The 16,523-nt window shown below is 39.9% G+C and overlaps 2 protein-coding genes across 2 annotated transcripts; one reads left to right on the top strand and one right to left on the bottom strand.

Annotated features, from left to right (window-relative positions):
* Positions 1-5,056: 5,056 nt before the first annotated feature.
* On the bottom strand, positions 5,057-8,955 carry LOC112252124 (U6 snRNA-associated Sm-like protein LSm4). The gene is made up of 5 exons (XM_024423090.2): positions 8,809-8,955; positions 8,113-8,154; positions 7,832-7,930; positions 6,210-6,393; positions 5,057-6,052 (listed from the first exon to the last, which is right to left on the bottom strand). Exons 1-5 carry the CDS (start codon positions 8,809-8,811, stop codon positions 5,931-5,933), a joined length of 450 nt encoding a protein of 149 aa, XP_024278858.1. The 5' UTR covers positions 8,812-8,955; the 3' UTR covers positions 5,057-5,930.
* A 1-nt stretch (position 8,956) lies between these two features.
* Positions 8,957-15,623, top strand: LOC112252123 (pyroglutamyl-peptidase 1). Its single transcript, XM_024423089.2, has 5 exons — positions 8,957-9,129; positions 11,757-11,809; positions 11,957-12,073; positions 12,196-12,428; positions 14,153-15,623. The coding sequence occupies exons 1-5, from the start codon at positions 9,096-9,098 to the stop codon at positions 14,343-14,345; spliced, it is 630 nt and encodes a 209-aa protein (XP_024278857.1). The 5' UTR covers positions 8,957-9,095; the 3' UTR covers positions 14,346-15,623.
* Positions 15,624-16,523: the final 900 nt, after the last annotated feature.

Below are 16,523 nucleotides of genomic sequence, written 5' to 3'. Positions count from 1 at the left end.
GGCCACTCCAGGACCTTGAAATGCTTCTTACGAAGCCACTCCTTCGTTACCCAGGCGGTGTGTTTGGGATCATGATCATGCTGAAAGACCCAGCCATGTTTCATCTTCAATGCCCTTGCTGATGGAAGGAGGTTTTCACTCAAAATCTCACGATACATGGCCCCATTCATTCTTTCCTTTACACGGATCAGTCGTCCTGGTCTCTTTGCAGAAAAACAGCCGCAAGGCAGGATGTTTCCACCCCCATGCTTCACAGTAGGTATGGTGTTCTTTGGATGCAACTCAGCATTCTTTGTCCTCCAAACACGACGAGTTGAGTTTTTACCAAAAAGTTATATTTTGGTTTCATCTGACCATATGACATTCTCCCAATCTTCTTCTGGATCATCCAAATGCTCTCTAGCAAACTTCAGACTGGCCTGGACACGTACTGGCTTAAGCAGGGGGACACGTCTGGCACTGCAGGAATTGAGTCCCTGGCGGCGTAGTGTGTTACTGATGGTAGGCTTTGCTACTTTGGTCCCAGCTCTCTGCAGGTCATTCACTAGTTCCCCCCGTGTGGTTCTGGGATTTTTGCTCACCGTTCTTGTGATCATTTTGACCCCACGGGGTGAGTTCTTGCGTGGAGCCCCAGATCGAGGGAGATTATCAGTGGTCTTGTATGTCTTCCATTTCCTAATAATTGCTCCCACAGTTGATTTCTTCAAACCAAGCTGCTTACCTATTGCAGATTCAGTCTTCCAGCCTAGTGCAGGTCTACAATTTTGTTTCTGGTGTCCTTTGACAGCTCTTTGGTCTTGGCCATAGTGGAGTTTGGAGTGACTGTTTGAGGTTGTGGATAGGTGTCTTTTATACTGATAACAAGTTCAAACAGGTGCCATTAATACAGGTAACGAGTGGACGACAGAGGAGCCTCTTAAAGAAGAAATTACAGGTCTGTGAGAGCCAGAAATCTTGCTTGTTTGTAGGTGACCAAATACTTATTTTCCACCATAATTTGCAAATAAATTCATTAAAAATCTTACAATGTGAATTTCTGGATTTTTTTTCTTCTCATTTTGTCTGTCATAGTTGAAGTGTACCTATGATGAAAATTACAGGCCTCTCTCATCTTTTTAAGGGGGAGAACTTGCACAATTGGTGGCTGACTAAATACTTTTTTGCCGCACTGTATATGGTATTGTAGGGATAGTGGGAATATGTGTTCCAATGCATCTGACATGATACAGATTGATCAACCACATGAAAGCTGATGGTAAAATGTATATCCTTCCAATCTTCAACTCTATGGGGACTACTTCCCTTGTTCTCGCGTGATTTACGTGAAATATGTGGACACCTGCTGGTTGAACATCTCATTCCAAAATCATGGACATTAATTTGGAGTTGGTCACCCCTTTGATCCTATAACAGCCTCCAATCTTCTGGGAAGGCTTTCCACTAGATGTTGGAACACTGCTGTGGGAACCATTTAGCCACAAGAGCATTAGTGCTCGCAGTCGGTGTTCAAATTCATCCCAAAGGTGTTCGATGAGGTTGAGGTAGGGCTCTGTGCAGGCCAGTCAAATTCTTCCACACCGATCTTGACTCACCATTTCTGTATGGACCTCGCTTTGTGCATGGGGACATTGTCATGCTGAAATAGGAAAAGGCCTTCCCCAAACTATTGCCACAAAGTTGGAAGCACAGAATCGTCTAGAATGTCATTGTATGCTGTAACGTTAAGATTTCCCTTCACTGAAACTAAGGGGCCTAGCCCAAACCATGAATAGCAGCCCCAGATCATTGTTCCTCCTCCACCAAACTTTATAGTTGGCACTATGCATTTGGGCAGGTAGCGTTGTCCTAGCATCCGCCAAATCCAGATTTGTCCTTGGACTGCCAGATGGTGAAGCGTGATACATCACTCCAGAGAACTCAAGAGTCCAATGGTGGCGATCTTAGGCTTGTGTGCTCGGCCATGGAAACCCCTTTCATGAAGCTCCCGACGAACAGTTCTTGTGCTGACTTTGCTTCCAGAGGCAGTTTGGAACTCGGTAGTGAGTGTTGCAACCGAGGACAAACGATTTTTACTTGCTTCAGCACTCGGCAGTCCTGTGAGCTTGAGTGGCCTACCACTTCGCGACTGAGCCGTTATTGCTCTTAGACGTTTCCACTTCACAATAACATCACTTAGTTGACCGCGGAATCTCTAGAAGTGCAGAAATTTGATGAACTGACTTGTTGGAAAGGTGGCATCCTATGATGATGCCATGTTGAAAGTCACTGAGCTCTTCAGTACGTGACATTCTACTGCCAATGTTTCTCTATGGAGATTGCATGGCTGTGTGCTCGATTTTATACACGTGTCAGCAACGGGTGTGGCTAAAATAGTAGAATCTATTAATTTGATGGGGTGTCCACATACCTTTGGACATTTAGTGTATGTACGTTAGTGATGTGCGGGTTGACTCATAACCCACAGTCCCCGTGGTTATATCCACCACAGGTTGATTAAAGAGAAAACAATACCTTAAAAATCCATAAATGTATAATTCTTGTGCAATTCATATCTATAGGCTACATTGAGGTCTGGACACAGACTGTAGGTCTATAGCTGCTCACAGAGCCATAATATTAATTCCTGCAGAATTTAGCATTTCTTGATGCCAGGTTACACCAAATGCAGGCAAAATGTTTTATCTGGGAACAGTGTGAAGAAATATGATTTCTTTCTTTCAGCATCTTGAAAGAATGCTGATAGTATTTCAACCACATAAAATATGTATCCAAGCTGAACTAAAATCTTATGAGAAACATTTTGGGTGGTTTTCACAGCTTACAACCAGTCAAACAGATTTTATTTTGAAAATATGATATATTTTTTTCCCATTTTCTCCCCAGTCCCTAAAGTCTTTGCTCTGCAAAAGATGACAGAGAAAACTTTACTGATGTCAACTAGAGTAAAGCATTCATTCTATCGAATGATGACATTCTGGTGATCAAGGGTTTATTTAGTTTTCTCGGGCAACATATAACTACAAAAGAGAAGTTGCATGTATCTAATTATAGACAAGTTGACAAAAAAATAGCCAACTAAAATGTCTGAAATTATAAGCAGAAACATATCTTAATCGGGCAACAAGAAATGTCTGTCAAAAAATCGTTATGCAGTCTTTGACTGTACCTGAATAGCGCATTTGCTATATTTGGGGGTTAGGTTCAGGTGCGGGCATCAGATTTTCTCTTCATCACGTACACTGAGTGTATAAAACATCACAAACAACTTCTTTCCATGACAGATTGACCAGATTAATCAAGTTGAAAGCTATGATCCCTTATTGATGTCACTTGTTAAATCCACTTCAATCAGTGTAGATGAACAGTAGGAGACAGGTTTTAAGCCTTTAGACAATTGAGTCGTGGGTTGTGTATGTGCCATTAAGAGGGTGAATGGGCAAGACAAAAGATTTAAGTGCCTTTGAACAGGGTATGGTAGTATGTGCCAGGCACACTGGTTTGAGAATGGTCCACCACCTAAAGGACATCAAGCCAACTGGACACAACTGTGAGAAGCATTGGAGTCAACATTGGCCAGCATCCCTGTAAAATGCTTTCCACACCTTGTAGAGTCCATGCCCTGACAAATTGAGGCTCTGAGGGCAAAAGGGGGGTGCAACTCAATATTAGGAAGATGTTCCTCCTAATGTTTTGTACACTCAGTGTATAGTCGGGTGGTTGCAGAAGGGTTAGCATCCATTGTGGGTGGGTGCGGGTGAACAGCTGACCTGTGCACCACTAATGTACGCCTACATTCATACAGGGTTATTATCATCATGAGTCACAGGCCTTCTGATGTCCATTGTCTACTAGCTAACTGTACTAGTTCCAGTTAATTAGTATGGGGACAAAATAATTGCAATCTATAGTATTTGTTGTTTGACATGTTTTACAGTCTACAACGTTTTAAACTATGAGCAAAGAAATAGGCTAGTAGTTATTGGATTGGCATTAACTCTATGGTTATAATTTTAAAATGGAAAGACAGAAAATGTTTATTAGTCACAAGATTGAAAGCTTTATCTTGGAGAGAGCCATTTGTCTTTATCTCAGGGGTCTTTATCTGTGGCATATCTTGGCAGAGGAAAACCTTCAACTGGAGACCATTAACCATCTCTCCCCCTCATTCACACACACACACACACACATCAATACCCTATTCTCTCTCATAGTAGTTTCCCACAATGGTTCGGAATTGTGGCTTATAGGGACATCTAATACTTAGGAGTAATGCTATAGCCATGGATTTGGGTATAGGGTAACTTCAACATTCATTAAAGTATCTCTCACAATCGAGGTCTCTACAAACTAAAAGAAATGCCAGCAAAGTCGGAAAAAGAAAGCCCATTGGCTTGAAACGTCTGTTAATGGAATCTTTCACGTTCTAAAAGTGCTGTTAAAAACAAAATACATTCACCACAGGCAGAAAAAGGCAAACAAGCGTTTTTATGGCTGAGCGCCAAACTTGGAGAACAAAATTCTGTTAATTTGTTCATCGAAGTGCTACATAACTTTGATATCCAGGGTCATATTCTTCAAGAAAGAGATGTGGCACATTGGTCTCATAACATTTATGGGACACTAAACCAGTGCTTAGGGAGTTTGGTATTGAAAAACACTTTTTTTGCCTGATACAAATATTTCAGAGGTAATAGAGAAACCATCTCCTCATAATTTCCACCAACCCCTTGTCAAAGAACTACCATGCGTTTTACATTTTCAATTGAAGCTAGCTTTTCATGCAAATGAAAGTGAGAATGTTTTTTCCAGAGCTTCATGTTTTAACTGAAACTAACAGCGATTATGTTCCATTCTGATTCATTTCAAAACAGCCACAAGACATGCAGGACCACAGTAATAAAACTCATAGAACAGCATGATAAATCAGTCACCATCTCACGTGATATTTAACTCCATGAATTATAGCGTCATGTTAATCAGGGCTGCATTATTGCTGATTCAGCTGCTGTGTGATTGCGGTTGTGCTTTAGGGGGCTAGAGAAAAGGTTACACCAGCTTTGTTATATGCATGCTTGATTGTTTATGTTGACATTTTATTTTTATAGCTGGTTAGTTATACAAGAACATAAACCTACTATGCAAATTGTGTTTTGTCATTTTAGAGGTAAGCTAGCATGAGCATAGCAAAATACCTTTTCATTCTGTATGTAGACCCATTCAAAACAAATCCAATAGTTATTGTTCTTTCATACATTCAAGCACAGTATATTTAACAAAACATTTATTCTCATGTTCTTTTGTATAGGCTAAATTAAAACATTATTGTCTCATGTTGCAATATGCAAATAAACTCCACAAAAGTAAAACATTTAGAAACCCCCAATTGGGACTCTGAAAATAAACTGCCAGACTTCTTGACATTTCTTTAACCAACTAGGTATTTTTCCTCATAACACAATCAACTTAAGTCTTCAAATTCCAAGGGCATAAAATGGATGCCAAAAATGGGTGCTTTACATAGCTTATATTACACTGAAGACAATTGGGTACAATCAACGTAGTAGATTGCTCTGGGCACAATAAAACAATAACATTGAACTTCTCAAATTTCGGTTACTGTTGAGTTCTTGTGGACGATAATTACATGTTTCTGACGGTGGCCCAAATTGATTACTAAACAAAAACTTTAAGGCAAAAATCTGTCTACAAAACCCTGCCCTTTCTGAACTGCACAGCATATTCATAGTTCTCACATTGTGATTTCACAAATTGGTGGAGGTCAAACACACATGGCTAAAAAATGGCAGTGAGGGAGCAGTAATGGCCATTACAACAGCCATTGTGTAAGGTGACCTCCACTGACTGACTGAGAGTTGTCATTCTGTGAAAACTACACTCGTTCCTTACATTTGACCTGTCTGTTCCTCTCCTCAGTGCTGGTTCTTGACTCCCTGAGGTTTACCACCAGCAGGCTTCTTCTCCTGCTGCTGGCCTCTGCCTACTCCTGGCATTCCCACTCCTGGCATGCCCCGACCACGGCCTCCAAACACACCTAAACATAGAGCATGCATATACAGCATGACACAAACCATTTCAACAAGGAAACACTTAGAAAATGATACTGTCATATAGGCCCCAATTGATTCACCCTACAAGCACCCCAAACAAATTTTCCCCATTTGCCATTCCAGAGAGGGGTTCCATCTTACCTCTGCCTGCTCCTCCCCCTCGACCCTTGCCCTGCTGTTTGTTCTGCTGCATGCCTCCTCGCCCACGGCCCTTGGACACCACCTCTTCCTTCACCATGTCAATGATCTCATCAGGGATACGCAGGTACTTTATGGTGCTTCCTCTGATGTAACACTCAGGCATCCTCCAAAATTTATCTCCATCCTAAACGATGGGAGCAAATGGGATAAGGGGAGAGTTTCAGCGTTAACTTAGTCTTAGTAGAACTCCTACAAACTGAATCTTTTAACTGTCAATAGTGCCATCTTGTGGTTATACATGGTCATTTTTCTGATCGTTGATTCGGAAGACTTGGCCATGTAGCAAGCCTCTTTAGAATCAGAGAGTAAAATACGTACACACTCAAGTCTAACATGTAGGCTCAGCATTCCCGAACAGCCCCATTACAAGTCAAAATGTTGAACAAACTTAATTTCAACTTACTTTACCTGTTGTCCCTATGTCAAAAGGTAATCTGATATAAAATATCCACAAGGAAGTGTTATCAACCCAATCTGCAGTTTGCTGGTCTGTATTTACGGTTTTTACTTCCAATACTGATGCAATTTGCACAATATAGCCAAACCTAACCGAATGGCAAACACTTCCTGCCGGTTGCGAGGAAAAGTGCTTCAGTCGACTACGTTCGGCTATTGTTTACATATTGTGCTTTGCGTGAAATGCATCAAAGAGATAGAAAACACACAGTGACAGAACATACCGGCTCCGCAAAAAAAAAAAATCTGGTCTCCACCTGCTGCCAAAAGGACCAACAGCATGTTCAACCAGTAAAATAAGAGTAAATTGAATTTTATTCAACATTCTGTCTTGTAGAGACTATTGCATATTTTTTAGGGTGACTTCCGGCAGACTGATAATCCATGGAGTACCATGGTAACAGTCTGATGTTTAGGCAACAATCTAGCCTATTCATTTGTGGTTGTCACTCACAAGCAACCAGTGGTGGAAAAAGTACTCAAAAGTCATACTTGAGTAGAAGTAAAGCTACCTTAAAAGAAAATGACTCAAGTAAAAGTCTCCCAATAAAACACCCACTGAGTAAAAGTCTAAAAGTATTTGGTTTGAAATATACTTAAGTATCAAAAGTAAATGGAATTGCTAAAAATGTACTTAAGTATCAAAAGTAAAAGTATTAAAATGTCAAATTCCTTATATTATGCAAACCAGAGAGCACAATTTTCTATTTTTTAAATGTACAGATAGCCAGGGGCACACTACAACACTCTTGACATTAATTTACAAACAAATCATTTGTGTTTAGTGAGTCCGCCAGATCAGAGGCAGTAGGGATGACCAGGGATGTTCTCTTGAGGTGTGTGAATTGGACCATTTTCCTGTCAAAATGTAACATGTATTTTTGGGTGTCAGGGAAAATTAATGGAGTAGAAAGTACATTATTTTCTTCAGGAATGTAGTGAAGTAAAAGTTGTCAAAAATATAAAAAGTAAAGTGTAGATACTCAAAAAAACTACTTAAGTAGTACTTTAAAGTATTTTTACACCAATGCAAGCAACCATGTACATATTTCAGATCAGTGGTTACAACTCTTGAGTCTCGACAAGTACTCAGACAAAATCTTTACCCTTGAGGTGCAGATGACTTCTCGTAAATTTATATTCATCCAGTTGTCACAACTGACCAAGTGTCCGTTATACGTCTCTCCATTCTTCAACTCCACCAGCTGAAAAGTATAGGGAAGAAGAATTGGGGTTAGAAATCAAAGCTGTGTGGGTTATGTTTGTACCACAAAAACTAAGGACCAAATCGATATGAACGAACAGAGACATTTGAACTCACATGACTCACAACTATTCTGAGTAAAATACCACTAGGCAAAAATTGACTAATTTAATCCGTCCTTACCATAGGGTGGTTCTGTGCAGTCTTCAGCAAAGATAGAGGTAGCTGTGAATTTCAAATATAGAGTTAAAAAGTCATTATAAACTGGGTGGTTTGAGCCCTGAGATCTGATTGGCTGAAAGCCATGTTATATCAGACCGTATACCACGAGTATGACAAAACATTTAGTTGTACTGCTCTAATTAAGATGGTAACCAGTTTATAATAGCAATATGGCACCTCGGGGGTTTGAGGTATATGTCCAGGCACTCCACGATGCGTCGTGTTAAGACGAGCCCTTAGTCGTGGTATATTGGACATATACCATACCCCCTCGTGCCTTATTGCTTAATTATACCAGTACATGTTCAAAACACATGTAAAGTTAGCCATGCACATTTTTGCCAACTAACGTTAGCTGGTTTATAATAACAAGTTAGCTAGCACAATAGGTCACATTTGACTTGAAATGCAAACCGTGTTTAAATACAAAATTCCAATCTGTTTATTCTTATAGTAGCTATTTTATATTTTATGTTAGCTATTAGCGTTAATACAATGAATTAGCCATTTAACTACGTCCACGTTACATTAGCACATAGCTAACGTTAGCTGCATGGTAAACAACAGCCGCGCGTTTGTGCTCGACCCATTCTACGGTCCCACACAAGCAAATAACAGTCGTCATATTACTGTAACTCGATAAAAATATATACTTACCATTATAACAGATTATATTACAAACTATCCGGTCAACTGAACTGAATATTTTGGGCATTAATTCTTTACTAGCGCTAACGTTTAACGTGCGGAAGTTTAACGGAAGTTGTCGACCCAAGTGTATTATAAGTCAATACGTCAGACTCTGGGAGAAAAACGAGACGCGAAAAGCAGCTCGAGAAATAGATGACTGCTTTGGAAGGACAGCAAAATCGGAGACAGGAAAGCTGCGTTCCTTGTTAAATTTAGAATAACAATCGAAAACATTCTCTACAGATACGAAGAATATGGACAATAGTAAGCGGAATGTTGTTGTAACAGGTTAGTGGGTTTTCCTCTACTTGCTCGACTGTACGTAGTTTCTAGTTGGTCTTTTCAGTCAAGCTCGACACATTAATAATGTGTTTCTTGTATTCGAAAATAAACAGGCCCATGAATAACTGAACATACTAGACATAATTGCACTTATTGTATAACGTTAGGAACGTGTCAATGTATACCCTGACCAACTGTATGTTGCAGAATAATATGAAAGTTGTAATATTTCAGACCTCCAGACATGCAGTAATGAGGCTATTTGGCCCATTTTGCATGTGTTTTACTAAATCAAATTCTAGTTTCTAAAAACATGTTTTACATACTGTTGCAGTCTTCAACAAAATTTGGAAACTATGAAACTAGTAAAGCTTTATAGTCATACTGTATTTCTTCTGTCTCCCAGACACAAAGGCCAGTTGAAGACGGGATAGCCCGATAAAATATATGTAGATTGCCTGGGAACAGAGGGCTTCACAAAAGAGAATTGGCCAGCTGCCGACCCTCGCTTGCTCCTTTTCACCTCCCTGTCAGACAGATCCCTTGGTCTCCAAGGGAACAACAGACCAGCCCATTAATCCCATAGGGATTCCCGAGTTGTGTCTCAACGTTACTGCAGCCACAATCACACATACACTCAGTGGTGGAAAAAGTACGGAATTGTCATACTTAATTAAAAGTATAGAAACCTTAATAGAAAGTTACTCAAGTAAAAGTGAAAGTCAGCCAGTAAAAGTCTAAAAGTATTTGCTTTTAAATATACCTATGTATCACAATTAAATATAATTGCTAAAATATACTTAAGTATCAAAAGTAAAAGTATAAGTCATTTGAAATTCCTTATATTAAGCGAAGCAGACGGCACCATTTTCTTGTCTTTAATTTACCGATAGCCAGGGGCACACTCCAACACTTGGACATTATTTACAAAATATGCAGAGGCAGTAGGGATAACCAATTGTTCTCTTGATAAGTGTGTGAAATTGACAATTTTCCTGTACCGTTAAGCATTCAAAATGTAACAAGTACGTTTGTTTGTTTGTTGGGGAAAATGTATGGAGTAAAAAGTACAATATTTGGGGGGAAATGTAGTAAAGTAAAAGTTGTTAAAAATATAAATAGTAAAGTAAAGATACCCCAAAAAACTACTTAGGAGGTACTTTAAAGTATTTTTACTTCAGTACTTTACACCACTGCATACACTATACTGTGTATACAAAGGTATGTGGACTCCCCTTTAAATTAGTTGATCCGGCTATTTCAGCCACACAATGCAATCTCCACAGACAAACATTGGCTGCAGAATGATGAGCTCAGTGAATTTCAACATGGCACCGACATAGCTCGCCACCTTTCCAACAAGTCAGTTTGTCAAATTTCTGCCATGCTAGAGCTGCCCCGGTCAACTGTAAGTGCTGTTATTGTGAAGTGGAAACATTGAGGAGCAACAATGGCTCAGCCGCGAAGTGGTAGGCCATTCAAGCTCAAAGAATGGAACCGCTGAAGTGTATAGCGTGTAAAAATCGTCTGTCCTCGGTTGCAACTCTCACTACCGAGTTCCAAACTGCCTCTGGAAGCAACGTCAGCACAAGAACTGTTTGTCAGGAACTTCATGAAATGGGTTTCCATGGCCGAGCAGCCACACCACAGCCACACACAATGCAAAGCATCAGCTGGAGTGGTGTAAAACTCGCCGCAATTGAACTCTAGAGCAGTGGAAACGCGTTCTCTGGAGTGATGAATCATGCTTTATCATCTGGCAGTCCGACGGACAAATATGGGTTTGGCGGATGCCAGGAGAATGCTACCTGCTCCAATGCATAGTGCCAACTGTAAAGTTTGGTGGAGGAGGAAGTCTGGAGCTGTGATTCATGGTTCAGGCTAGGCCTCTTAGTTCCACCTAAGGGAAGTCTTAATGCTGCAGCATACAATGACATTCTTGATGATTCTGTGCTTCCAACTTTGTGGCAACAGTTTGGGGAAGGCCCTTTCCTCTTTCAGCATGACAATACCCCCGTGCACAAAGCAAGGTCCATACAGAAATGGTTTGTTAAGATCAGTATGGAAGAACTTGATTGACTGCACAGAGCCCTAACCTCAACCCCATCGAACACCTTTGGGATGAATTGGAACGCCGTCTGCGAGCCAGGCCAACGTCAGTGACCTCACTAATGCTCTTGTGGCTGAATGGAAGCAAGTCCCCACAGCAATGTTCTAACATCTAGTGGAAATCTTTCCTAGAAGATTCAAGACTGTTATAGCAGCAAAGGGGGGACCAACTTCATATTAATGCCACTGTTTTTGGTGTCCACAAACTTTTGGTCATGTAGTGTATAAACGCATTATAAAGCTAGCTTTTTATGGGGTTTAGCTTTTTTTTGAGTGGCTATTCTAGCATAGGTTCTTAGTAGTGTTGTTTTTTTCCCCTTCAAGCAAATGTATTGCCAATCAAACCTGGCAAATGTTTGTATAAAATGTTTTAATAAATGTGTATAACACAGATGTAGACCTATAAGTAAGCAACAATCTCAAGTTAATTGAACTTTGAGAGAAGCCAACCTGACATTGAACACATTATACACAAAAATCTGCAAACAATTTTTTAATTTTTTAAACGCTGCCATATTTTTTAGGGTTTGAGCCATTTGGAGCGCACACCATTAATGCCAGTTGGGTAGCAGTCCAGGTATGTATATATTGCATATTTTACAGTAAAGTTACTTTAAAGTAAAGATGACGTCTATTTATTTGAAAAGCAATGAGTGTCGAAATAATGTGAAGACATTTCTATGATCTTATATGAATATGAATCACCTGTCTTCTTTGTTATAAGGAACTGAAAAAGCTGGGCTTGGGAAAGGACGTAGACCTGCATGTGTATGAGGTGCCTGTCGAGTACCAGGCAGTCCAGAGTTTGGTTCCGTCATTATGGAAGCAGTATCATCCCCAGGTAAGAAAGCAACAAATGGACTATCCTGTCTCCTTTCCTGCTGGTAATATATTCAATATTAAATTTATATGCACCACTTTTGAATTAGTTTGTTTTGTGTCCTTCTCTGCATGGGGAATCAGTTAGTGGTCCATGTTGGAGTCTCGGGTATGGCCACCACCGTTACCTTGGAGAAATGTGGCCGTAACCATGGCTACAAGGGTCTCGACAACAGCCGCTTCTGTCCCCATTCTCAGTGTTGCATTGAGGGGGGTCCTGACTGCATTGACTCTGTTATTGACATGGAATCGGTCTGCAAGAGAGTGACAGCCTCTGGCCTAGGTGTAGCAGTGTCCGTCTCAAAAGATGCTGGCAGGTAAACATCCTCTTGTTGTGTGCCTTTGTGTTTGCGACATTGATTTTGTTAGCAATGTGCATGCATACACCTGTAGTTCAAATAATATTTTAGGTCTACGTTTTCCCAACTCTTACTGTAGAACCACCGCTTAGAGCAGTGGTATTCAAACTTTTTCCACCAGAATTCCTGGGACCCCATTTTTTCCTCAAGAATTTCTTGCGACCCCATCCCAAATCGAATGACACAACCTTAAAATCTTAAAAATAAACCAATAAATACATTTAGTCAATAAAATAAAAAATGTCTAATTATCTTTCTCAAAAACATTTGTATATTGTCCCATACAATTCTTTTATTTTTAAATATTTTTTTCACATTGATTTAACCGTGTAGGCTAGTTGAGAACAAGTTCTCATTTACAACTGCAACCTGGCCAAGATAAAGCAAAGCAGTGCGACACAAACAACAACACAGAGTTACACATGGAATAAACAAACATACAGTCAATAATACAATAGAAAAAGTATATATACAATGTGTGCAAATGAGGTAGGACAGGGGAGGTAAGGCAATAAATAGGCCAAAGTGGTGAAATAATTACAATATAGTAATTAAACACTGGAGTGATAGATGCGCAGAAGATGAGTGTGCAAGTAGAGATACTGGGGTGCAAAGGAACAAAATAAATAATAAAATAAACAACAGTATCGGGATGAGGTAGTTGGATGGGCTATTTACAGATGAGCTATGTACAGGTGCAGTGATCTGTGAGCTGCTCTGACAGCTGGTGCTTAAAGCTAGTGAGGGAGATATGAGTCTCCAGCTTCAGTGATTTTTGCAGTTCGTTACAGTCATTGTCAGCAGAGAACTGGAAGGAAAGGTGGCTGAAGGAGGAATTGGCTTTGGGGGTGACCAGTGAAATATACCTTCTGGAGCGCGTGCTACGGGTGGGTGTTGCTATGGTGACCAGTGAGCTGAGATAAGGCAGGGCTTTACCTAGCAAAGACTTATAGATGACCTGGAGCCAATGGGTTTGGCGACGAATATGTAGTGAGGGCCAGCCAACGAGAGCATCCAGGTCGCAATGGTGGGTGGTGACAAAACAGATGGCACTGTGATAGACTGTATCCAATTTGCTGAGTAGAGAGTTGGAGACTATTTTGCAAATTACATCGCCAAAGTCAAGGATCGGTAGGATAGTCAGTTTTACGATGGTATGTTTGGCAGCATGAGTGAAGGATGCTTTGTTGCAAAATAGGAAGCCGATTCTAGATTTAATTTTGGATTGGAGATGCTTAATGTGAGTCTGGAAGGAGAGTTTACAGTCTAACCAAACACCTAGGTATTTGTAGTTGTCCACATATTCTAAATCAGAACTGTCCAGACTACTGATGCTGGACAGGCAGGCAGGTGTGGACAACTATCGGTCAAAGAAATTGTATTTAGTTTTACATGCATTTAAGAGCAGTTGGAGGCCACGGATAATCTGTACTACAATAATCTGTACTCTTGATTTTTTGTTCACCAAAAAATACATGTTTTATTTTATTTAAGTTTAAGCCACCCCGCTGTAGTTCCCTAGACCCCAAATGTGAATGCCGCTGGCTTAAATGGTGTCACAGGAAGAGTTGGGATATGCAAAAAACATGTTTTCAATTCACACATGCATAGGATAAATATAAGCACCCACCAAATATTATTATTATTAGAACCATTATCTTCATTCCTGTCTTTCCTGACAGATACCTCTGTGACTTCACCTACTACACCTCTCTGTACCTGAGCCATGGGCGCTCAGCGTTCGTCCACGTGCCTCCCATAGCAAAGCCTTATAGTGGAGAGGACCTGGGTAGAGCCCTTCAAGCCATCATACAAGAGATGCTGAACATGCTAGACAGAGCCGAAGAGAAGACCCACTGCCAGCACGTGCACTAAGTGACATGCTAGACAGAGCCGAAGAGAAGATCCACTGCCAGCACGTGCACTAAGTGACCCGCAAAAGCCAACTGCCTTTACCCCTTACACACAGGAGATATTATGCAGTTAACCACAAATACCCCAATAACGGTTTTGTTTTATTACCTCTTCTGGTGCAAATGAGGAAATGGCAACGAAACGGACACTTCCAGTTGACTCATTCCACAGAAATGTTTTCACGTTCTTCGTTGATGTTGCCTCAAGCACTTTACCTGGCCCAGCAGTTTTTTTATTTTTTTATCTTAGTGGTTATGGATAGAGGTGAGGTGAGTAAAGCTGATCCAGGTCTAGTGTTTAGGTGTAACTTGAGCTTTCTCCACATCCTCTCTAGATAGCAAGAGTTGCTTCCGTGTTCTGGGGAATTGAACTGGAATTACTGGAATTGACAGAAGGGAGCCACCTGCTTGCGTTAAGAGTGCTACTCTTTTTTTAATCTGTTTTCATGGTTTTGGCTCTTTATCCATACTTTCACTGTAATCTCAGAAACAGTGTATGGAAAAGTCCTTTTATACATCAACTCACTGTACCAGTTCCACATTATTTATTGGGGTCTTTCCTTTTTCCTTTCAGTTATTTTAAGGGGAATTTCTGCCTTTGGTTGTTAATCATCATCTTGAAGAGTTGTTTTTCTTACCAGCTTTTTCATTGAAGTCTGAGGCATCCACCTGTTGGTACTACTTAAGTCATGCTAGTACTTCCTGTATTTATGTATATTATTTAATGGTGTTAGCTTCAGGTGTTTAGCTAGATTTATATGTTCTGAATGTGCCTGAAACATTTTCTGTAAAGCATTATTTAAAGACAAATTCACATTGTTTTTGCATATTTCCCCCGTTCATTATCTGAACATTTGTTTGTCGTTTTTTGTATAAAAACATTTTTTTTCAACAAAATTCAGATAGTTACTTTTAAATGCAAAATGTTGCTCTTTTACATTGATAACTTATTGTTTCTTGAGTCTTTTTATTTATCAGAAGTTGTACATTTGCCTTCTTTTACTAAGGTATCAAGAAATGGGTTGGTTGTATCAAATATTTTTTTTGTCTGTTTGCCCAATTTTGACTGGTAGCTCTTTGGTATTGTTTGACAGATACGGCATTAGTTCAATGAACTTCATCAGATCAGTATTGTCACGCCCTGACCGGTTTATTTCTCTATTTGGTTAGGTCAGGGTGTAATTTGGGTGGCCATTCTATGTTTTCTATTTCTTTGTTTTTGGCCGAGTGGTTCCCAATCAGAGGCAGCTGTCTATCGTTGTCTCTGATTGGGAATCATACTTAGGCAGCCTTTTCCCCACCTATGTTGTGTGTAATTATTTATTTTCTGTGTGTGTTTGTGTGCGCCACGGTTGCGTCACGTTCGGTTTCTGTTTACCTGTTTTTTTTTAATGAAAGTTTCACTTTATTAAAAGATGTGGAATTACATGCACGCTGCGCCTTGGCTCATCTATGACAGTTTGAAGACAGTGAATGTGACAAGTATGCTTATCACAGTGAAATGCCTTTTACTGTACTAGTGCACAGGATGTAGGCAGCCAGTTGAGAATTGGACCCTGTACTTGCATTTCTATAGCACTTTCATTTTTACTTTATCAAATTATTTTGGATGTTTAACTTTATGAACATCGGTGAGTAGGTTTAATTTTGCTCATGTTTTTATTTGTCATAAATAACACAGTATTTGTTTTCTGTTATCTCCCATTATGGGTTATTCCAGTGTTGTGTATATGCAGGACCAGTCAAACGTTTGGACACGCCTACTCATTCCATGGTTTTTCTTTATTTTTACTATTTTCTACATTGTAGAATAATTAGTGAAGACGTCAAAACTATGAAATAACACATATGGAATTGTGTAGTAACTAAAAAAAAAAGTTTAACAAATCAAAATGTATTTTATATTTGAGATTCTTCAAAGTAGCCACCCCTTGCCTTGATGGCAGCTTTGCACAGTTGTCATTCTCTCACCCAGCTACATGAAGTCGTCACCTGGAATCGATTTCAATGTACAGGTGTGTCTTGTTAATTTGTGGAATTTCTTTCCTTAGTGCGTTTTGAGTCAATCAGTTGTGTTGTGACCAAGGTAGGGGTAGTATCCAGAAGATAGCCATATTTGGTAAAATACCAAGTCCATATT

The sequence above is a fragment of the Oncorhynchus tshawytscha genome, linkage group LG06, assembly GCF_018296145.1.
Source record: "Oncorhynchus tshawytscha isolate Ot180627B linkage group LG06, Otsh_v2.0, whole genome shotgun sequence".
NCBI classification, from domain to species: Eukaryota; Metazoa; Chordata; class Actinopteri; order Salmoniformes; family Salmonidae; genus Oncorhynchus; species Oncorhynchus tshawytscha.
This window is presented reverse-complemented; position numbering and strand designations above follow the sequence as displayed.

Excerpts from the sequence above, each read along its gene's own strand:
- LOC112252124 (XM_024423090.2), bottom strand. Across the intron at positions 6,394-7,831 it reads AAGTCATCTGCACCTCAAGG|GATGGAGATAAATTTTGGAG; the intron begins GTAAAGATTTTG and ends CCCATCGTTTAG. Across the intron at positions 6,053-6,209 it reads AGGGGGAGGAGCAGGCAGAG|GTGTGTTTGGAGGCCGTGGT; the intron begins GTAAGATGGAAC and ends CTCTATGTTTAG.
- LOC112252123 (XM_024423089.2), top strand. The coding sequence starts at position 9,096 with ATGGACAATAGTAAGCGGAATGTTGTTGTAACAG. Across the intron at positions 9,130-11,756 it reads GCGGAATGTTGTTGTAACAG|GGTTTGAGCCATTTGGAGCG; the intron begins GTTAGTGGGTTT and ends CATATTTTTTAG. Across the intron at positions 12,074-12,195 it reads GGAAGCAGTATCATCCCCAG|TTAGTGGTCCATGTTGGAGT; the intron begins GTAAGAAAGCAA and ends ATGGGGAATCAG.